The sequence below is a fragment of the Crinia signifera genome, chromosome 1, assembly GCF_055691185.1.
Source record: "Crinia signifera chromosome 1, ASM5569118v1, whole genome shotgun sequence".
Lineage (NCBI taxonomy): Eukaryota > Metazoa > Chordata > Amphibia > Anura > Myobatrachidae > Crinia > Crinia signifera.
In genome coordinates this window covers 383,043,529-383,064,367 of record NC_139217.1, presented here as the reverse complement: position 1 = coordinate 383,064,367, position 20,839 = coordinate 383,043,529, and the positions used below count along the sequence as shown (strand labels likewise).

General features: G+C 40.5%; 1 protein-coding gene across 1 annotated transcript in view; it reads right to left on the bottom strand.

The window, feature by feature from the left end:
* Positions 1 to 20,839, bottom strand: part of KREMEN1 (kringle containing transmembrane protein 1) — a 156,046-nt gene that overhangs the window by 40,316 nt on the left and 94,891 nt on the right. Inside the window, exons 4-5 of the mRNA XM_083151487.1 lie at positions 7,925 to 8,049; positions 3,734 to 3,887 (exon numbers count right to left, since the gene is read on the bottom strand). Of these exons, the coding sequence (XP_083007613.1) occupies positions 3,734 to 3,887; positions 7,925 to 8,049 (279 nt within the window). The remainder of the gene's footprint in view (positions 1 to 3,733; positions 3,888 to 7,924; positions 8,050 to 20,839) is intronic.

Below are 20,839 nucleotides of genomic sequence, written 5' to 3'. Positions count from 1 at the left end.
CGTAAATGTACGTCAATTGTCGGGAAGGGGTTAACCACAATTCTATTGGTTAATGCCAAGGTACCAGGCGAGGAAAAGAGGCTTTAGTTAAGAGCCATGGGCTTTAAAACCCGAGACTACCTCCCTTTGTTCGTCGCAGTAAATCACGGAATTTAAGTAAATTCCCCCATAGTGGTTTGTGCTATGTTCAGCAGATTAGTAACTCAACTCAACAAGTTCTTTGCAGATAAACAGCTACACTAGTGCAAATACAGTTCTACATTATCTATTTGTCTGCTCAAAAATAATGATTTTTGCTTTTACTTTTAGAAGCTTTGCATGTACGTACATGGGGCCTGATTCTGCCCAGATAAGGTTGCATATGACCTATGGTTTTGACATTGAACAGGCTCCGCAATGCAGTGCACATGTGTGGCAATGTTTCTGCATTTCTCATTGCAGAGCCCTGAACAACGCTGCAGTATGAGTAACATGTTGCATGCTCTTGGGGGAGCAGAACGGGAGGTGTGAGTCTTGGGAAGTAGGAGGCATGGGTGAGTGGAGTAACCACATTTGGCCCTGAGGGGTCCATGTTAGAAGAGTCTGGAGGAGATCCCAGTGAGTAGACAGTAGAGAAAAAACACTGAAATGAATCTCAGAGTGCAAGGAGCGCATTACTGATTCCTAGAAAACTGCGAGGGTAGGTAATGTGATACTGTCCCTCCGTTGTTCATGTTGTTGTCGCCACTGAAGTAAATGATACCACTTTCACACTGGCTAAACGTTTTAAAAACCGGTATTTTGAAACGGTATTTAAAACGGGTCTGAGCCTTCACATTGCAGTAGATTATCGTTTTAAATACCGTTTAAATACCATTCACATCAGTCAACCCGTTTAATCCCCTGAACACGTTTCAAGGCAGCAAGCCTATCACAGGTTTGTAGTCTGTTGTTTTTACTAAATACCGTTTCAGAGCCATTCTCACTGCATAAAAAAGGGCTCTGAAACGTGTAGGACTCTGCTTTTTAAACGTTTTGAAATACCGGTTATCTTTAACCGGTAAATGAACTCTGGCACTTTCCCACTGCAGCCTTAAACGTTTTAAAGTGGAAAAAAAATGGCAATATACCGTTTAACAAGTGCGGTGTGAAAGGGGTATTAGTTGAATTGCTACACCGCTGTAACTGGCATAAATATTGTGCTGGAGGGAGCAAAATATGTGGTTGTGTATAACCCTGTTTGATCTATGTTTGTAAAGAAGAAAATTAACTGAATGTTTGTGATCAACATTGAACTAAAAATAAACCGCTGTGCTGTTTGTGAAGAAAAGACCTGATGCTTTCATTTCTATATCATTCATTGTATCGTTAAACCGGACTTGCCACCCCCGGGTACCACATTATCACTGGGTGCAGGTGCCCCCTTGCAATGCAACCTGTCCTACTCAATGTTTTATGGAAAAAAAAACATAACTATTAATTTACTGAATGGGGTGCTCCGAAATGTATCCTCCTGATCAGGATTGTAAATATACATCTATTGTAGCAGTCACTGGCTAAAGCTGTGTAGCAAGACTTAAGAGAGCTGAGATGTGAACTGTACAGAGGAAGACAAAGAGAGCCAGACAGAGGAAATGATATCAAATAAAGTGCGGAAGTCAGTCTGGTTACAGTAAAGGGCTGCTATAGGACTATTCTCAATACAACAAGACAATAAAGGCAAAAGGTCATCATCAACAAAGAACAAAAGAGCGTCACCCAGCACACATTGTATCTTTATGAGAGATACGGAATATGTTACTGAAAACCCACATGATGCAGGATGTCTACCCAATAAGAGAATAATGCTGGTGACAACATGGCCATATAGTGTAATAGAGTAAAGGTGCCCATACACGTTACAATTATTGTATACAATATTGTATACAATATCACATCTCATCGCATCTCGGTTTTGCGATGAGATGAGATCTAGTACAAAAAATGTGCTGCACATACTTTTTGTACTAGATCTCATCTCATCGCAAAACCGAGATGCGATTTTTTAATGCACTCTACTTTATTACAGCAAAAAAAAAAAAATTAGAATTTGAAACTTTTTTGGAAACAGTTATGAAGATTAGTATTAACTATTTGAGTGCCAACATCTCTGTGAGAGATGTGCAAAATATCCACTAAAAATACCAGCGCCACTCACATTTGTTATATAAATTCCAATAATGTTGTGCAATAAAAGATTATGGGTGACATTTAATATGATGTGATTTTTAGTAAGGTTCTGAACTCGCACCATATAGCATGTTTTCAAATCACACATTTTTTTTAAGAAATCAACAATTTAATGGAATGCATATTGAGGTATGAAAGGTATGTAGTGCGGATTTTAGTTATGAAAAATGTGTGAATTATTGCACATGTGCGATTTGTTAGACATGGTAATGTACGGTTTTGAGAAAAAAAAAAGTTGTGAGATCCCCCCTCCTGTGCATAACCAGCACCGGGCTCAAAGAACCGATCCTAGTTTTAGAAATTCAGGGGACAAAAAACATATGGGATCCCCAGGATTTCTAAAACCAGCACCAGACTCCAGGGCCGGTCCTGGTTCCCAAAATATGTTGGAAAAAATGAGTAGGGGTCCCCCATATTTTGGCAACCAGCTCCGGTTCTTTGAGCCGAGGGCTGGTTATGCTTAGGAGGTGAGACCCCATGACGTTTTTTTTCCCCTCATTTTTACTTTTACACATTTTCTGGGACAGAACCCTGCACAGATCTCACTGGTCTGTGAATGATTCTGTCAAACTCACCTGCCAGAACTTGGTCTATTTGTTTTACGAGTTGTATACTTAGATTGGAAAACATCTGAATGCGAATTGATGTGTGAGAAAAAAGTCAAATATGTACGATTTTCGCTGCAAAAAAGTGCAATTTTTACAGCAATTCGCATCCCATTACATGTGCAATTTTTGGAAAATGTGCAAATTCGCCCTTTTATTTGTTAAAATCGCAAAAGTCGAAATATCTCATCCTATCAAATGTCACCGTATATTTCCTATATAAAGTAAACATTACAGGTCATTATGATAAATAAAAATATTTGCTTTTGCAATTTGGACACCTATTTTGACTAAATAACTAGGTACTCAACAGGTTACTTAGGTTAACATAACAAATAAAGGAAACTAAAGTAACAAATAAAAGATATTGTATACATATACATATGTTTTCTGGTCTATACACACCGGGCAATATACGCTGTCATCGCTGGGGAGAAAGCTGCTCAGTACATACACACTGTATATGTGTAAGGGCCTATAGACACAGATATATATATATATATAGATATATATATATAGATATATATATATCTATATATATACATATATATAGATAGATATCTAGTGAAATGAGCGTCACTCCGGGACTTAAATAAAAGTAAACGTGGCTGTGTATTAATTATATATTAAGGTTTGGCGGTGGCACTCGGTGAAATAAGACACAACAAAATAAGAGGAGTGCCGGCTGAGATTATATATATATATATATATATATATATATTATTTATTAATAACAGAATTTATATTACCAACATTTTTGTGTGTTTGTCAGATTTTGCTGATATTTTACTGATATGAAAATGTACTTTTGCTGACAGTCAGTGAATCTGTGAATATAAAGATGGTTGGAAGCCCTGAACTCAAGTACTGTATACTGACAATTCCAAGCAATGTGTTTTAAATAAGAGATGATTGCTTACAGTCAAACAGGATGATGCGTCCATCCCCTCCGCATGGCTGTGTGTGATCCCCGAAGCAGACGCTGTTACAGTCTGTGCTGGGTGTCTCACCATGTTTTCTGTAATCAGCATTGTTACCACAGAAGCAAGCAAACCCAGACTCCAGTCCAGCCAACTAGCGGGGAGATCAGAAAATGAAACACAATGACATTAATGCAATTTCTTTCATTGGATACAGTGTTTTAAAGATAGTAAAGGGGAAGTATCATAACTGAGAGAGATAAAGTAACCCATAGTAACCAATCAGTTTCTATAATTTTATAGACCGTGCTAGTTAGAAGCGAATTGGTTGCCATGGGCAACCTCTCCACGTTATCCCTATTGGAGGTTTCACACATGTCCCCTTACAAACTAATATATAAAAATACACGTCATGGATAACATTTTCAGAAAAAAAAAGAGAAAAATATTTAGCAACATGCGATAATGTGGACTTCTGAGCACCAATTTTATATCACGTGTACACTGTGCTTTTTCTCTGGTGATACCCAGCAGTATGAGGTACGAAGCTTTTTTGTTGGTATCAGTTTAAATTCTTAAAGCTGGTCCTGGTAGCAAGTCACTGTCATCATTCCAGACATTACTGATAGATGGCAGCCACTATAAACCGTGTATCAACCTGTAACGTTAGGGGAGCACTAACACCTGTTTTTATAGGAAAAAAGCACTGTTTAAACCTTTAAGTGCCAACATCTCTATGAGAGATGTTCAAAATATCCGCAAAAAATTCCAGTGTCACTCACATTTGTTATATAAATTAAAATAAAAAAGGTGTAAAAAAAGATTATATTTCCTATATAAGGTAAACTTTACAGGTCATTATGATGAATACAAATGTTTGCTTGGCAATTTTCACAACTATTTTGACAAATTCACTTGGCACTCAAAGGGTTAAACTCTGAAATTTGCTTCACTTTCTAAGTGAAATTGGTGGATGGAACTTCACATGATTGGCGTTGAATTGTGTCGTATCCCCAACGCTATCCCTTTGTTTCCAGTGCAATCATCTCCTATTACGTCATAATCCCCAACTGTCCACTGTGTTAATGGGGCCTTATCTTCTTTAGTGACTGTTGCCCTTTGGTATAAACTTGTATCGCCTTGTATTTTGTAATGGAGAAGCTTTCTGACTGCTTTTGCATAAGACTACATTGACTTCAGGGCTTTCTTAGTCCTGATACAGTTACTGACTGGCAGAGAACCATTATGGGTATGGGTCATTGGGTAGACCCACATTAGGTTGACATGCATTGGGTCGACCACTGAAGGATGACATGGCTTAGATCAACACATGAAATAGGTTGACAATGGGGAGGTAGACAGTCAAATAGGTCAACGTGAGTTTTTCACATTTTTTTGTCTCGATCATAGTTGACATGGACACCGTCAAAGTGTACTGCGCTTACTGGCTTGCTTACTTGCATGGCTTACTGCGCTTGGCACAATAATTTATTCTCCTACCATGAAATACTGTATGTCGGCACATGTCGGCTAAAAAAAACCCCATGAAATACTCATGCTGCCCATTTGACTGTCGACCTTCCCATTGTCGATCTGTCACTGCCCGTGTTCAATAGAGAGAGAACACGGGCGATGACTAGATTTTGACTGCATGCAGTGAAAATCTAGTCAGGCGATATCATTGTGTGGGACCGCACATCGCTGGGATGCCATACACAAGGTGCGCTTCATTTCCAAGCAATCTAGTCAGATCACTTCAAAATGTGGCTGTAATCTCCCCGTGTGTATGCCCCTTTAAGCGTTAATATAGGCAGATGTGTAATTGTTTATCCTTCCATTTTAAACATCAGAACCCTGATTTACTTCTTACTATTAGGATTAGTTTACAGTGTTTTCTATTGTGCTGAAATAAAAACTGGTTAGACCAAATAAGCTAGCAACCCGGGTATGTGATGGTCAATCATCAGTGAACTGGCTATGTGACAGCTGGTGTTCAATACAAGTATCGGTACTTATATGTTAGTTGGGCGCCCACTAAGCTATTTGCTTAGTTTTCCGCATCCGCTCGCCACGTTGCGGGCACGGTGGCTCGCTCACGACACTAATAGTGGGGGTATGAGCGTACTAACTATAGTGGGCGCCCAACTAACATATAAGTACCCAAGTATCATTAAGGCTTTGGAGATTTACTCACAGTACACAAAAAGGGGAAAATAATCAACATGTTCTATAGCTGAAGAATTTTTTTTTAATGACAGAATCAACTATTTAACAAGGATTGGCCGTGAAATGAACAACTTATAAATCACTCATAAGACACCTTTTTACGCCTTTGGTGAAAATGACTCCAGAACACATAGCTATGAAATATGTCTGCTTAGCGTGTTGTGTGTATAAATGTCACAGATAGAGACCACACAGGCTGCTGCACTTACATATCTATAATAAAAATGTGTCTATCATTTTTACAGTTTTAGCTCCAGGTAAAACTATGACTTGTACATAATACAGTTTAAGGAAGACATACAGTATACTTTAGTGACACATAGGATTGCTATTCTATTATTCTAGACCAAATACTAATATTAGCATGAGTAAAACTATCTACAGTATACAACAGTAACAGTCTTACAACATATAATATTCACATATCCCCCATGGCATAATACAACAGCAACAGTCCTAAAGCATACACTATTCACATATCCCCCATGGCGTAATACAACAGTACCAGTCCTAAAGCATACAGTATTCACATATACCCCATGGCGTAATACAAAAGTAACAGTCTTACAACATATAATATTCACATATCCGCCATGGCGTAATACAACAGTAACAGTCCTAAAGCATACACTACTCACATATCCCCCATGGCGTAATACAACAGTAACAGTCCTAAAGCATACACTATTCACATATCCCCCATGGCGTAATACAACAGTATCAGTCCTAAAGCATACAATATTCACATATCCCCCATGGCATAATACAACAGTAACAGTCCTAGAACATATAATATTCACATATCACCCATGGCATAAAATACAACAGTAACAGTCCTAGAACATATAATATTCACATATCCCCCATGACGTAATGCAACAGTACTAGTCCTGGAACATATAATATTCACATATGCCTCATGACGTAATGCAACAGTACCAGTCCTGGAACATACAATATTCACGTATCAGCCCATGGCGTAATGCAACAGTATCAGTCCTGGAACATATAATATTCACATATCCGCCATGGCATAAAAGACAACAGTAACAGTCCTAAAGCATACACTATTCACATATCCCCCATGGTGTAATACAACAGTAACAGTCCTAAAGCATACACTATTCGCATACCCCCCATGGCGTAATACCACAATAGCAGTCCTACTCCTAATGCATACAATAGTCACATACAGTATCCCCATGGTGTAGCCAGAGGGAATCAGCAGTGTGAATGCCCCAATAATATACATCCATACATCTTGGTCTACTTTACACTTTCTCCCCTGATCAGAGAAACTGAGGTGGGGATTTCTCACAATCTAGTTAATAGACTCCGGACCCCTTCACTACTGTATATCAGACACTGTTCTAGCACTCTGCAGACCACTAAAGTGCTCCAATATATTGAAACTGAAAAACTCCAGAATTGGTCTACCTTGTACACCCTGCTCCCACATATTGGAATCTGAGCTTTGTGATCTCAGACTGGCTACGCAGTGTACTATGCTTGTACACATCAGACTACATAGCACCATGGTCGTGTGAGTAATTCAATAGTGTTGCCAAATTGTTGGCACCTATTTATACCCACTGTGATGTTCCTGCTATAAAATAGAATTAGCTGTGGAAACCCTAACGATGAAGCCATTGTTCATATAATGTCCAGATAAGACCCAGTAAGCTTGAGCCAGCTGTGTGCAAGTTGGAGATTTGGTTCTACGGCTCTGGCTGCATCTGTGCTAGAATATCAGGATGCATAACCACATTATGTCATTTATAGTCTCCTCTCACAATCCCTTAAGCAAGTAATTAAATCCTTCATTATTATTTTTGTTAATGCAATCCTATTTTATATTAGTGCCAGGTGAATGTCTTCTCTATTAAGAATGTTAATACTGTAATCCATACTTGCCCACTTTTTGGACATGAAAACTAAAAGAAACAAGGAAAGGAACAGCCGTACCTTGTAGCGCTGTCTCCGACACATAGTAATACACGTTTGTATCGTCTGCTTATTGGACGTTTCACTGATGCCAGTCAAAGGAGGAGGGTTCCCATGGTCCTTAAAGCATCCCAGATTCCCAGGCACTAAAAGTTAATTAAAAGCATTTAGATTTCTCAGAAAAAAAAAACATCTATGCAACATCTACAGTGGGGCAAAAAAGTATTTGGACAGCCACCGATTGTGCATGTTGACCCATTTAAAAAGATGAGGTCTGTAATTTCCATCATAGGAACACTTCAACTGCAAGAGACAGAATGTGGAAAACCAGGAAATCACATTTATTGTATGATTTTTAAACAATTTATTTGCATATTCTTGCAGAAAATAAATATTTGGACAATCAAAAAGTTGAACTCAATACTTTGTAATATAACCACGGTTGGCAATTCAAACGTTTCCTGTAGTGGCTCCATAAGAAGCAGTTTAGGGTCCTGGAGTGGCCTAGCCAGTCTCTAGACCTCAACCCAATATAAAATCTGTGGAGGGAGTTGAAAGTTTGTGTTGCCTGGCAACAGCCCTAAAACATGTCAGATCTAGTGGGCTAAAATACCTGCTACAGTGTGTGCAAACCTGGTCAGGAACTACAGGAAACGTTTGACCTCTATAATTGCCAAGCGAGGTTATGTTACCAAGTATTGAGTTTAACTTTTAGATTGTCCAAATATTTATTTTACGCAAGAATATACAAATAAATTGTTTACAAATCATACAATGTGATTTCCTGTTTTTTCCCCCCCACATTCTGTCTCTCACAGTTAAAGTGTACTTACGATGGAAATTACAGACCTCTCATCTTTTTAAGTGGGGTAACTTACACAATCGGTGAGTATATGAGTATACTGAAATACCGATAATATATTTTATATATAATATAGTCCCCATTGTCCCCAATGCATATGCTTCATTTAATTAGCAGTTTTCCCATATTACTCAGTGTTGGTCACTTGACTTTGTTACTATTCTGGGAATGCACAATAAGATTCTTCAGACTAATTAAGATTTCCCAAAACATTCCAACCAACTTCCAAGTGGCATATTATTTAGCTTCAAACATATCAATGTTTATGTCATGCTGACATTTATATCCATACCTGTAGGACCACAACTGTCAAAAACATTTAACCCTGATGTGTTTCTATTTAAATTTCGTAATCAGAGCAGTTCATGCAATTGCCATGGGCAGCAGAGTACAAGGTATGGGGTTTGGCTGTATTTTGGGATTAAAGGCTTTTGATTTTTTAGCAGTGTAGGCTATGGTAATGCCTCAAAGTCTGAATTCACTGGTACATTATAAGGATATAGCATTCTAAGACAGACATGTCATATAAGTATTAACTGCCTTAATAAGGGTATATTTTATTTAATTTTTTAATGAAATTAGTAGTCCTCGCAATGTTTTCTAATGTAAAATTGTGTATGGAATATAGGGGGTAATTCAGGTTGGTTTGCAAAAGCAAACTCCTTCTTTAGTGGAGAACAACCATGTGCACTGCAGGTGGGGCTGAGGTAACATGCAGAGAGAGTTACATTTGGGTGAAATATATTGTTTCTGTGCAGGGTAAATACTGGTTACTTTATTCTTACAGTACACTGCAATTTAGAATTCAGTTTGAACACACCCCACCAAAATGTAACTCTCTCTGCACATGTTACATCAGCCCCCCTGCAGTGCACATGGTTTTGTCCATTAAAAGAGTTTGCTTTTGCAAACCGATCTGAATAGCCCCCATAATGTTGCAACAATTGAATCTAAAATCCTAAAAATCTAAACTATAAAAGAATTGCCCATTTCATATGGATGTGTGTGTGTCATTACAGCTACATGCCTGGGCTAAGAAGGTGAGAAATGTTTTCCACTGTCAGTATTTCCAGTGCTTCTGTACAAACACCTCTGACTTGTAAAATTTGATTCATTCATTAGTTTCACGTTTCGACCTGTTCTCGTTTATAGAAACAATGTTATTACAGTCAAAATGAAATATGCCTTTTCCTACAATGGGAACTTACAATGATTATTCATTTTTTCTATTCTAATGTATTATACATTTACACACCTTACTTTAGAACTTTATCAATGTTAAAAACTGCTTACTGTATGTTTATTCTTGTGCTTGGCTAGCTTGGTGGTTCTGCTAGGCAAGTCCTTGAAGTACGCTAACCTTATCATCTGACATGTACAAGTGTTATTTTCAAGAATCAAGTTCTTGGGACATCATTGGCACACAGGGACCAATTAATTGAAATTAAGTATTACTAGTAGCCCAAAGGTTACATACTGCAAGATTTAGCTATGTCACTAAGCAGTACAAGTGGCTGGAATACACTAGACCGTATAATATTAATATAGTCTATTAGATATGATGGTAAGGAAAAACAAATCATGTATTTAAATAAAGGTAACCATATTATTAAAGGCCATCTAGCACTGATAATTTGACTATCACAGGTTTCACGGAAAATTCATGTGAATTTGAGACTTGCTAGGAGTTGTAGTGAATGGCAGCCAAGGCTCATGAATTACTAAAGCCTAAGGAACACTCATGTATTCTAGATCCACAACTCTGAACATGCTCTGTCCATCAGCAAAAAAGAAGAGAATATAATTCAGATCTAATCGCTGCAAAGTTCCAGTTCACTGCGAGTACATAGCCCTTGCCCAGACAGAAAGAAAACCCGCCACATGCAAATTTGCGAGTGAATTTTGAAATATCACTATTCACCAGCAAATCCATACACAGTTCACGAACCATCAAATTATTTTTCCAGTCTGTGCAAATGTAAGTCTAATGGTGTGTACACACGGTACAATTCAGTATACAATTTTGACTATGCAGTCAAAATCGCATCATAATCGCATGCAGATCGCACAGATTTTTTTTAAGCTTGCGATCCCAATGTGTGCTCCCGCACAGCACAAATCGAAGCCAGATAGACAGGGTTGCATAAACTATATAGTACAGATCTGTACTATATAGTCAAAATTGCTGCCGTGTCTTCTGGCTTCGATTTGTATCGGGATCGAAAAGCACGGCCTTCGACCACGTGTACACACCATAACCCTTCCACAACTCTGTGACAGGCTGATCAAGGTCATTGCTGAGGTTACAGACTGTCCCTAAACACCTTTGCATGCCTACATTTTTTCTGACACTCCCAGAAAATGTTGAGTTACCACCTCCAAACACCCCAGGGGATTGCAATTAGATACATTTGCTATTTCTGTCCTAATTGTGGATTGCGCATGCATGCTATGATCTGTACGCATGTGCAGTCATTCAACAATCGCTGGATCTGGGAATTCACACATCAGCAATCAACTCTTTGTCCATACTACTCAGTTCTAGAATATATATTTTATATCTATGATATGATCATATTTGCTGACTAGCCATTGTTTAGATTTTGTAAACAATAAACAAAATCATTAGTTTGGTTTCTTAGATTTTTAATGGGTTAATAGTCCCACATTTCTTAAAATTCAGTTACTGTACATTTCCACTTCCTGGCAAGACTGACCGGTGTTCCAGCTGTACACTATGATACTGATAAGAGAGATTTCGGAAACTGTTCCGCAAAATACTAAACCGGTTCCACATTTGCCCATGAAATTTTGCATGTCACGCAGAAGGAATTTGGATTTGTAAGTTCCCAGTCCTACCCCACCCACACCGCACAGCAGAACAAACTGACCGCCGCCGCAGCCGCCTCAGCTCTATTCGTAGACTAATAAAGGCAGACATTCCATGAAATGGCGAGGAAAATCTGTACCTGGTGGATTATATAGCTAGAACCTCCGCGAAGCAGCATATTCTGTCCTGAAACTAAATTCTTGTTAAATTTTGCTACAACTTTATACAACTGTAATGATACTGTCATGCAGCTTAGGGGACCAAATAGGTCCTGTTCTTGGGTGGATAACTGACAATGACTGTGGTACACTGGCATATGTCTCTCATTGGAAATGCATGGTCTACATTGTGGTATACTAAACACGTTTTATATTACACGGATCTCAGAGCCACTCTCCAGCTGGACACGGCTGTATCACAAATATCTTGTCTGTTTTCAGCCATCTTTGTTTGATGTTTGACACTTGGTTCTTCTCGAAACACACTGCTGCTGTCTCTCCACCATTACCACTATAATAATGTGGGCTATCATCAGTGCTATTTTTCAGCAGGAACTAGCAGGAACTCAGTTCCTGAACCTCTTATTAAATATGACATCATCAGGAACTGGGTTCCTGATACTGTTAGGGGCCAAAATTTACTTTCCATTAGATAAGTTTCATTTGAATGTCTCCTGTGAGTGCCTTCACTTCTAAATACAATATATACATCTCTCTCTCTCTTGATCGGGGGCACTCAATCCCTGTAAATAAAGAGTGACCTTGTATCTGACATTTCACTTTGACCTCACTGATCCCGATACTAGGAAATAAACTCCCAGTGATTATAACATATTCCGTCCTGGGCCACTGCAGTTCATTACATGCTATCATCATCCTTGACTTTTAGGGGGAAATTTACTAAAGGAAATTTGTAAAAAATAGGCGTATTTGTATTTAGAAATACACTTATTTTTGACATTTACTATCCTGAAAATACGGCAATTCGTATTCGTATTGATAGCACATCAATACGAATAGCCGTATTTTCGGGATAGTAAATGTAAAAATTTAGTATATTTATAAATTCAAATACACCTATTTTTTTACAAATTTCCTTTAGTAAATTTCCCCCTTAGTATCTGTACAGAATACAAACGTATATTCAAGTCTATTGCATTCTATTATGTGCTGCTTCCCACCTTTCCTGCTGGAGTTTATTAAATACATTTGCCAACATACCAGAGATTATTATATAAACAATCTGATATGCGGTGACGTAGATGCATTTGCAATGTGTCTGTGAGATCATTTTACAGCTCTCAGTTTATAAAAGAGATTTGGGCATACATCAATGGGATCTAAGTCAGTAAAATAAACATACCGAAGAACATAATTTGTTGGATATATAAGTGCGGCTGGTCTGAAATAGTGCACAGAAACATTGTAATGCCACATAGGAGGTCCAAAACGGATTATCAAGCCAACAAAACAGCATCATATAACAAAAGTGCATTTCTATGTGATGGTTGAGTGGAGATTAGTCTGAACCTGTCAGCACTCATGGTCACTGAACCAAATCCTTCGCCTGTATGAAATTAGAACTTTAAGAAATCTACTGTGATCCTTACACTGTGATCCTTTAGGAATGTTGTAGCTCTTTTTAAATATTGGTTTCAGCAGTGACCTATGAATCTAATCAGTTAGAGCTGTTTATATTAATGTGGTGGATATAACCCACTATTGTCACTTGTAAAGATGAGAAAACCAACGAGTGCTTATTTTTTTACTAGGAACCAGTGGCAGCTCCAGAAGTTCTGACTGCAGCACAATCCATAATCCCAATATGGGAGCCATATCAACTGCCAGTGAGTCCCAGACATTGATATTTGGCAGGTTTTCGGGTGATAATTGGTGTGGCTCCTCTATTTGATTTTTGTACTACGCTGCAGCCCCCCATCTGAAGCCACCACTGTTTGGAACTCCGGAATGCCAGGGAGAATTTTGCAATTACATGAATCACATTTGTGTAATTGCCAATAGTGAATTTCCCATTTGGCTTGTACAGAGTAGAGTTCCACAAAGTAACATAGGGGCAGATGTAATAAGCACGGAGAAGAGATAAACTGGAGATAAAGTGGAGATAAAATGAAAGGAGATAAAGCCCCAGCCAATCAACTCCCAACTGTCATTTTCAAACACAGCTCATTGGCTGGTGCTCTATCTCCTTTCTCTTTATCTCCCGTTTATCTCTTCTCCAGGATTAATACATCTGCCCCATAGAAACATAAAATTTGATGGCAGATAAGAATCATTTGGCCCATTAAGGAAGGGGGGGTGGGGGAACCAAATTGGGAGGTGGAATTATTTGAAGCAAAAAAAACCTGTTATTTTTTCAGGCAACTTTATCGGGGCACTCGGAGCATTCTCACAAAAAAGAAAACCAAACAGCTTCACAATGGCTTATCGGGGCAAAGTGAAAGGCCGCAGGAATGCAATTACGCATGGTAAATTGACATTTATAATTGGATAGCCCCCTTACTCTGACATTTAAGGGTGTTGTTATTCGGTGTAGCAGCTAGATTTGGATTAGTGGTTTGGTTATTGTATCAGTGTTAGGTTATTAGGTTAGGGTTTGGATAAAGGGTAAGGGTTAGGCTGTTAGTGTTAGGGTAGAAGGATTAATTGTGAAGATGTTGGGCATTAGTGTTAGGGTTTAAGTTTACAGGTTATGGTATTAGTGTTAGATTATTAGTAATGTAAAAACTTAGGGGTTGTTTTGCTAATCCTTGCAGTGAGATTAAGTGCATGGAGAAAAGAACCAGCCCATCATCTCCCAACTGTCATGTTACAGACTGTAGGGTACTGTAGATGAATGCTTAGGCATTATGGGGGAGAAGCGGTATCAGCCCACATTATGTAAGAAAGCAGTTATCACTGGCAAAAGCCGGGAGTGCTAAGCTTGATATGCCAGGCAATATACAGTATAAACAGACAGTGGCACATACCATTCTGACAACTACAGCTATCAATTTCGACAGCTGCAGTTGTCATTGCCCCTTCACGACAGCGGGGACAGCCCTGTGTCCAAATAGACTTTTATAGGGAGATGACTAAAACTTGGAGTTAAACATGATGCCACATTTGAGCACACCTGTGCCTTTAAGAAGAGGGGAGCGCAGCACATGTGTGACTCTAGAGGACAGAGAGTCAGAACCACCTCGTAGCAGCTAGGAGAGAGAATATGCCAAGCAGCTCAACAACAGCTGATGATGGACACGATCAGAAGATTGAGGAGAGCGTCAGAAGAAGACTGGCACTAGGCTGCTGCATAGACCAGCACCACCAGTCCCAGTAAGAGGGAACCAGACTCCAGCGCTCTATGATACTAGTGGACTTGTTGCATTTGATTCAGGTCCATTGGCCATAAGTACATAGCTCTGGCATCCACAGATAACTGCCTTAGGCCTGGTACACACCAGAACGATCCTGACTGTTAGTAGATCGTTAGCAGATTGTGTGATGGTCGCACGATCTGTTGGAGCACACAATCTGCTAACGATCTGCATCCAATCTGATCCCAATCCGATCTGAGTCTGTATCCAGTTGAATGGATCTTTTACAGATCCTACCTACAGCAGGTAGGATCTGTAAAACGACCAAACAACGTCGGGGACGCGCATCGGATTGGAATCGGATCGGAATTGGACCTAAACATGCCCAATCTACATACAATCTGCATCCAATCGGTCGGAATTGGATCCAGATTGATGGAATTGAGCCCTAATCGTTCTGGTGTGTACCCCCCCTTAGACACACGGTAAAAAGCAGAAACAATGACACATCTCCAGTTGATCCCAATCTATCCCTTACAGTCATTCATTAAGGCTATTTCTGAGTATTTCTGCAAAGGAGATTCTCTAATCCACCATTCACTGCATCATAGCAATGGTGGACAGCAGGTCTCTGTACAAATTCTATGACCCTCTCCTTTCTAATACAGCTTGTACACAAAGGGTGCATTAAGAGAGGAGAGGGCCAATGTGCAGTTTCCATGTGGGCACCCTTCTCTAGTTGAAATGACTCTGGCATTGGGCCAGAGTCTGAGCATGCGCAGGTCTTTGGGAACATAATGCTCGCGCCATGCTGACGGTGATTATTCTACTGCATATGCACAAAGTGCTTTGTAAATGGCAGCCATGTGTGGGTGTTCAGTGTGAGCCCTCTTAAACCAGAGGTTGGTGAATGCTACACACCCTACACCCATTAAAGACGCACCACTGTATATGCGGCTGTCTCATCCACTGTTCATTGTCCCAATCACATAAAGAGGATGGCAAAAGCTGCATCCTGCTGTGCTAAATTCCACATTTTACACCCTCCAAAAGATTATCTTTTACTTTTCAGAACTAATTGTTAGTAAAAGATTACAATTTGGATTTATCCATAAATATTCTAGAATCAAGAATGTGGTGGACATTTTTAAATTTTCTTTTTCTCTCTGTGTATTTTGTCATGATTTTTAATTATATTCCATTACTTCTACATCCAACTTTAACTTTTCTCTATCAGATTTAGCCACATAGTTGGATTAATACACTGCTTTTTCCTCATTGTTGTATACAACGTTGTGTCATTTTTCTTTTCTATTGTTTGAGTATTTTTAATTTTAACATATGTACATTAAATGTCAAATTTTATTTTATACTATGACACCTGCCCTCAACCCAGTAAGTACTCTTGGCTTTTCTCTTGCTTACTGTACTTATCTTACTGGAGGATATTATTTTTTTATATATTAGCGTATTGATTAATTCATGTATGATGATTCTAAAATGACAATTTGAACATTATTTTAAGAGGGCTATATTATTTTAAAATGATATCTATGGGGAAACACTTGCCCCATATACAAAGATATTATTGCCCCATATTGTAACATTAAAATAATACTGCCTTTTTTCAAATTGTGTAAAATAATACTTTCTTGTGATTATAATCATACATTAATTAAGTAAACCAACCACTATATAACTAAAATAAATTCACCCTCTTAGGATAACACTTAAAACTGATTTTCTGATAGTTCTAGAGCTATTTGCCCCCCTCCACACACAAAATCTCACAAAATTGCCTAATACGAAATGTAATGTCATTTAATTTTGATCTTTGACAGCATGTACCCTATAATACTTTAATAGAATTATGAATTGAATATATGTTGAGAGTACCAGTAAGAAGGTGGTTGTGAGGTGCATAACAAAAATATAGAGATAGGGATGACATACCGTAATAGTCAGGACGAAATGAGCTAATAATGAGCCAGTGACAGTGGCATACAATTATTTGGTCATGCCCTCTTCCAAGGAGATAGACTATATAATATTCTTGCTGAGGCTACATAGGTAAAAGCTGTATGCTTCATTTAATGAACAATTCTTTGTTCATTTATTACAAGAGTTGAAGATATACAGATTAAATAAAATATTGATGTATTTCTGTTAGCAGCTGAACAGTAAAAAAAAATAAAGAAAAGTTCTCAGTTACGAAGCTCACTGAAGCAAAATGTGGCATCCTCTGAATATTTTAAGCATCGTGTACTTTCCGGAGATCTTATTTCTCCCCTGCATTTCTTGTTGGGTAGAAGCATGTTTTCGGGGTCAGAGAAAGGACTGACTTCATTCTTTTCACTTCCAGGCCGCTACGTATTATTAACCAGGCGGCAACATCAGTTTCACATTAAAAATGGGAGGGAAATACTCGTTGACTCTCCTACCCATTCCGTCCCCAGAGATCTGGTTACAGGGAAATAATTAAAGCAGCTGCTACTTGTCAAGGGATTGTTCTGTGAATTAGAGGTTTGGATTATCCTGGACTCAGAACATAAAAAATATCCCCATATAACCTCTAACGTAAGTCCTCTAATTAGCAGCACCCAATGCACTCTGTGAGGGTACACTGACAACTGAGATACACCATGCTACGCATTGTTGAGAATGGGTTGGTGGGTAATAAGCCAGCTGCTGTTGAACTGCGCACTGCAGCATGCCCTGCAACAGTTTGTGCATGACCAACTAGCAAAAATGTCAGGGCATTCTGTAATGTGCAGTTCTACAGCATCTGGAGGGCCTCTTAATGCCCAGCTGTGGTTGTCATATTGTTATTTGTATAAACCGTTCCAGGGTTCCTTAGCAGAAGTTATCTATTCATAAAGTTTAACCAATGCAAAGATACATTTTAATAGAATTTACAAATTAATTGAAACATCATCCTCTCCATCATCCTCTCCGGCAGACGCGCTGCTCCCGGCTGCTGTGGTACCCGCTCTCGGAATGGAGAGGCGCAGAGATTTTCATCTTCCGCGCCTTTCCTCCGGATGATTCTATTGGCCGGCTAGCGGCCAATCAGGAGCCGAGAAAGTCAGCTCCTGATTGGCCGCTACGCGGCCAATAGAATCATCCGGAGGAAAGGCGCGGAAGATGAAAATCTCTGCGCCTCTCCAGTCCGAGAGCGGGTACCACAGTAGCCGGGAGCAGCGCGTCTGCCGGAGAGGATGCCGATGTCGTCGCCGGGGACCAGGTGAGTAGGATTTCCTTCCTCAGGTACCCCTGTGGACTTCATCGGATCCTGGACCCCGGACCAGCCCCGGAACCCCAGGACCAGCCCCGGAACCAGGACCAAGGCCCCGGAACCGGACTCTTCAGCCCTGGAGCCCCGGAACCCCAGGACCAGCCCCGGAACCAGGACCAAGGACCCGGAACCGGAATCTTCTGCCCTGGAGCCCCGGAGCCCGGACCCAGGATCCAGGGACCGACCTACGGGCTCAAGGTAGGTAAGTATCAGTGTGTGTGGGCTGCGTATGTATTAAACTTTTATTTTTCAGGGTGTCAGTGTGTTTTATTTCACTATTTTTTGTACTGTAGAACTACAAGTGCCAGCGGGCCCTTTAATGCCCCGCATGCTGGGACTTGTGGTTCTCCAAGTCCCAGCATGCGGGGTAGGCTTGCTGGGACTCATAGTTCGCCAGTAGAAAACAATAGTTTATCTTCTTTTTTTTTACACTATCCATCAGCCCGATGCCCACCGCCCAGGGGCATCGGGGACAGCCCCGGACTTTCAGCATGGGCTGGTAAGTCCTGGAGGGGGGGGGACCCCTTCATTGGGGGGGTCCCCACTTCCCCAGGACCCCTGCCCATGCTGACCAGCCACGGGGATAATGCTTTGCTTTTATATAATAAGTGTCCCCCGGCTGTGGCATTACCCTGCTGGCTGGTTGGGTCCGGTGCTGGTTCTTAAAATACGGGGGACCCCTAGTCATTTTGTCCCCCGTATTTTGGGAACCAGCGCCGGACCTTGAGCCTGGTGCTGGTTTCATTAAATCAAGGGGACCCCTATTTGTCGGGGACCCTGATTTTATGTCACCTGATTTTAATTTGCGCTTTCCTGCAAACGTGCGATTTTCAGGCATGAAAATCGCACATTTTCAGGACTAAAGACATCGCACCACCTCGCACCTATTCGCACTATTTGGCCCGTTTTTCGCATCTCATTAAATATGCGAAAAACGGCCCAATCTTGCGATTTGAAAAAGGGCGAAGTGATGCGATAAAAAAAACGCGCATTTATCTCATCCCATAGAATGTCACCCCATGTTTCCACCCGTAAATGATGGATTTTGCCAATGATACTGTGACTTCTGTGCTTATGGCTATTTATTTGCAATATGCGTATGTGCAATTCAAAACATGTGCACGCACAGTCGTTCGGTAATCGACTGGACTGCGAAAACCTTAAATAGTGATCCATGCTGAATTAGGCCTGAGGTACTTAATTGCAATTTTACGCTTTCAGACAGATCTAGATTTGTCTATTATAAACTGTCTGTTTTTTGCTTGTCTTATGGTCTATTAGTCATTGTATTGCTGTGTGTGTTATTTATATATTTATTAACAGTGTCTTATATAGTGCGCACATATTCCGCAGCGCTATACAGAGGGTGTGTTATACTTTTTTAGGTACTTGTTTCCTAGCACGGCGCCTGTCGTGCTCGATCGCATACCGTAAGTTAAGGTACTTAAGGTATGCGATCGACGCGATGGACGCGATTTTCTGTCAATTACTGGGCTTTATTGCCGGCAATGAGAAAATCGCGTTCATCGCATGTCATTATAATGGCATGCGATGTGAGTGGCGCGATCAACACGATTTTCCCATAGAGATCATTGTTAAATTAGCTTTTAAAGTTAAAATTGCGTTGATCGCGTCGATCAATTGCATTGATCGCGTCTGAAAAAATTGCGTTGATCGCATCGCATGCAACCAAATCGCAAGCGATGCGATCAACGCGATTTTTACATTGGAATCAATGTAAAATGGTCCCTGAGACCCAACTTTACATTGATTCCAATGTAAAAAGCCCCCAAAACCCCAATTTTAATTGCAAACCCCCCTCATGGGGGAAATGACCCCCCATTGTTAATGCCACCCCACTATTGATGGCAACCCAAAGCGTGGCGAGCGCAGCAAGCCCGTGAGGGGCGGCGGTACGCGTCCTCCGACCTTTTCATACCCCCACTATCCACGTCGGCGTGGAGTTGATTTTATAAAGTGTGGCGAGCGCAGCGAGCCACCAAACCTGAAACATGGCGAGCGCAGCGAGCCCCGCAAGGGGACACGCATAACTTCACAGGTATACGCGTCCCCTCGCGGGGCAATTTCAACGCAGTTTTACATAGGGAACAATGTAAAAAGGGCCAATGTGCCCGATTTTTGATTGTATATGCCCCCTAATGGCCATTAAGTATGGTAAATGGCCCCCATTGTTAAAGCCACCCCACTATTGACGGCAACCCGAAGTGTGGCAAGTGCAGCGAGACCGCGAGGGGCGGCGGTACGTGTCCTCCGACCTTTTCATACCGGCACTATCCATGTTGGCGTGGAGTTTATTTTATAAAGTGTGCCGAGCCCGAAGTGTGGCGAGCGCAGTGAGCCCCGCAAGGGGACGCGTATACCTGTGAAGTTATGCGCGTCCCCTTGCGGGGCTCGCTGCGCTCGCCATGTTTCGGGCTCGGTGGCTCGCTGCGCTCGCCACACTTTATAAAATCAGCTCCACGCCGACGTGGATAGTGGGGGTATGAAAAGGTCGGAGGACGCGTACCGCCGCCCCTCACGGGCTTGCTGCGCTCACCACGCTTTGGGTTGCCGTCAATAGTGGGGTGGCATTAACAATTTGCAATTAAAATTGGGGTTTTGGGGGCTTTTTACAT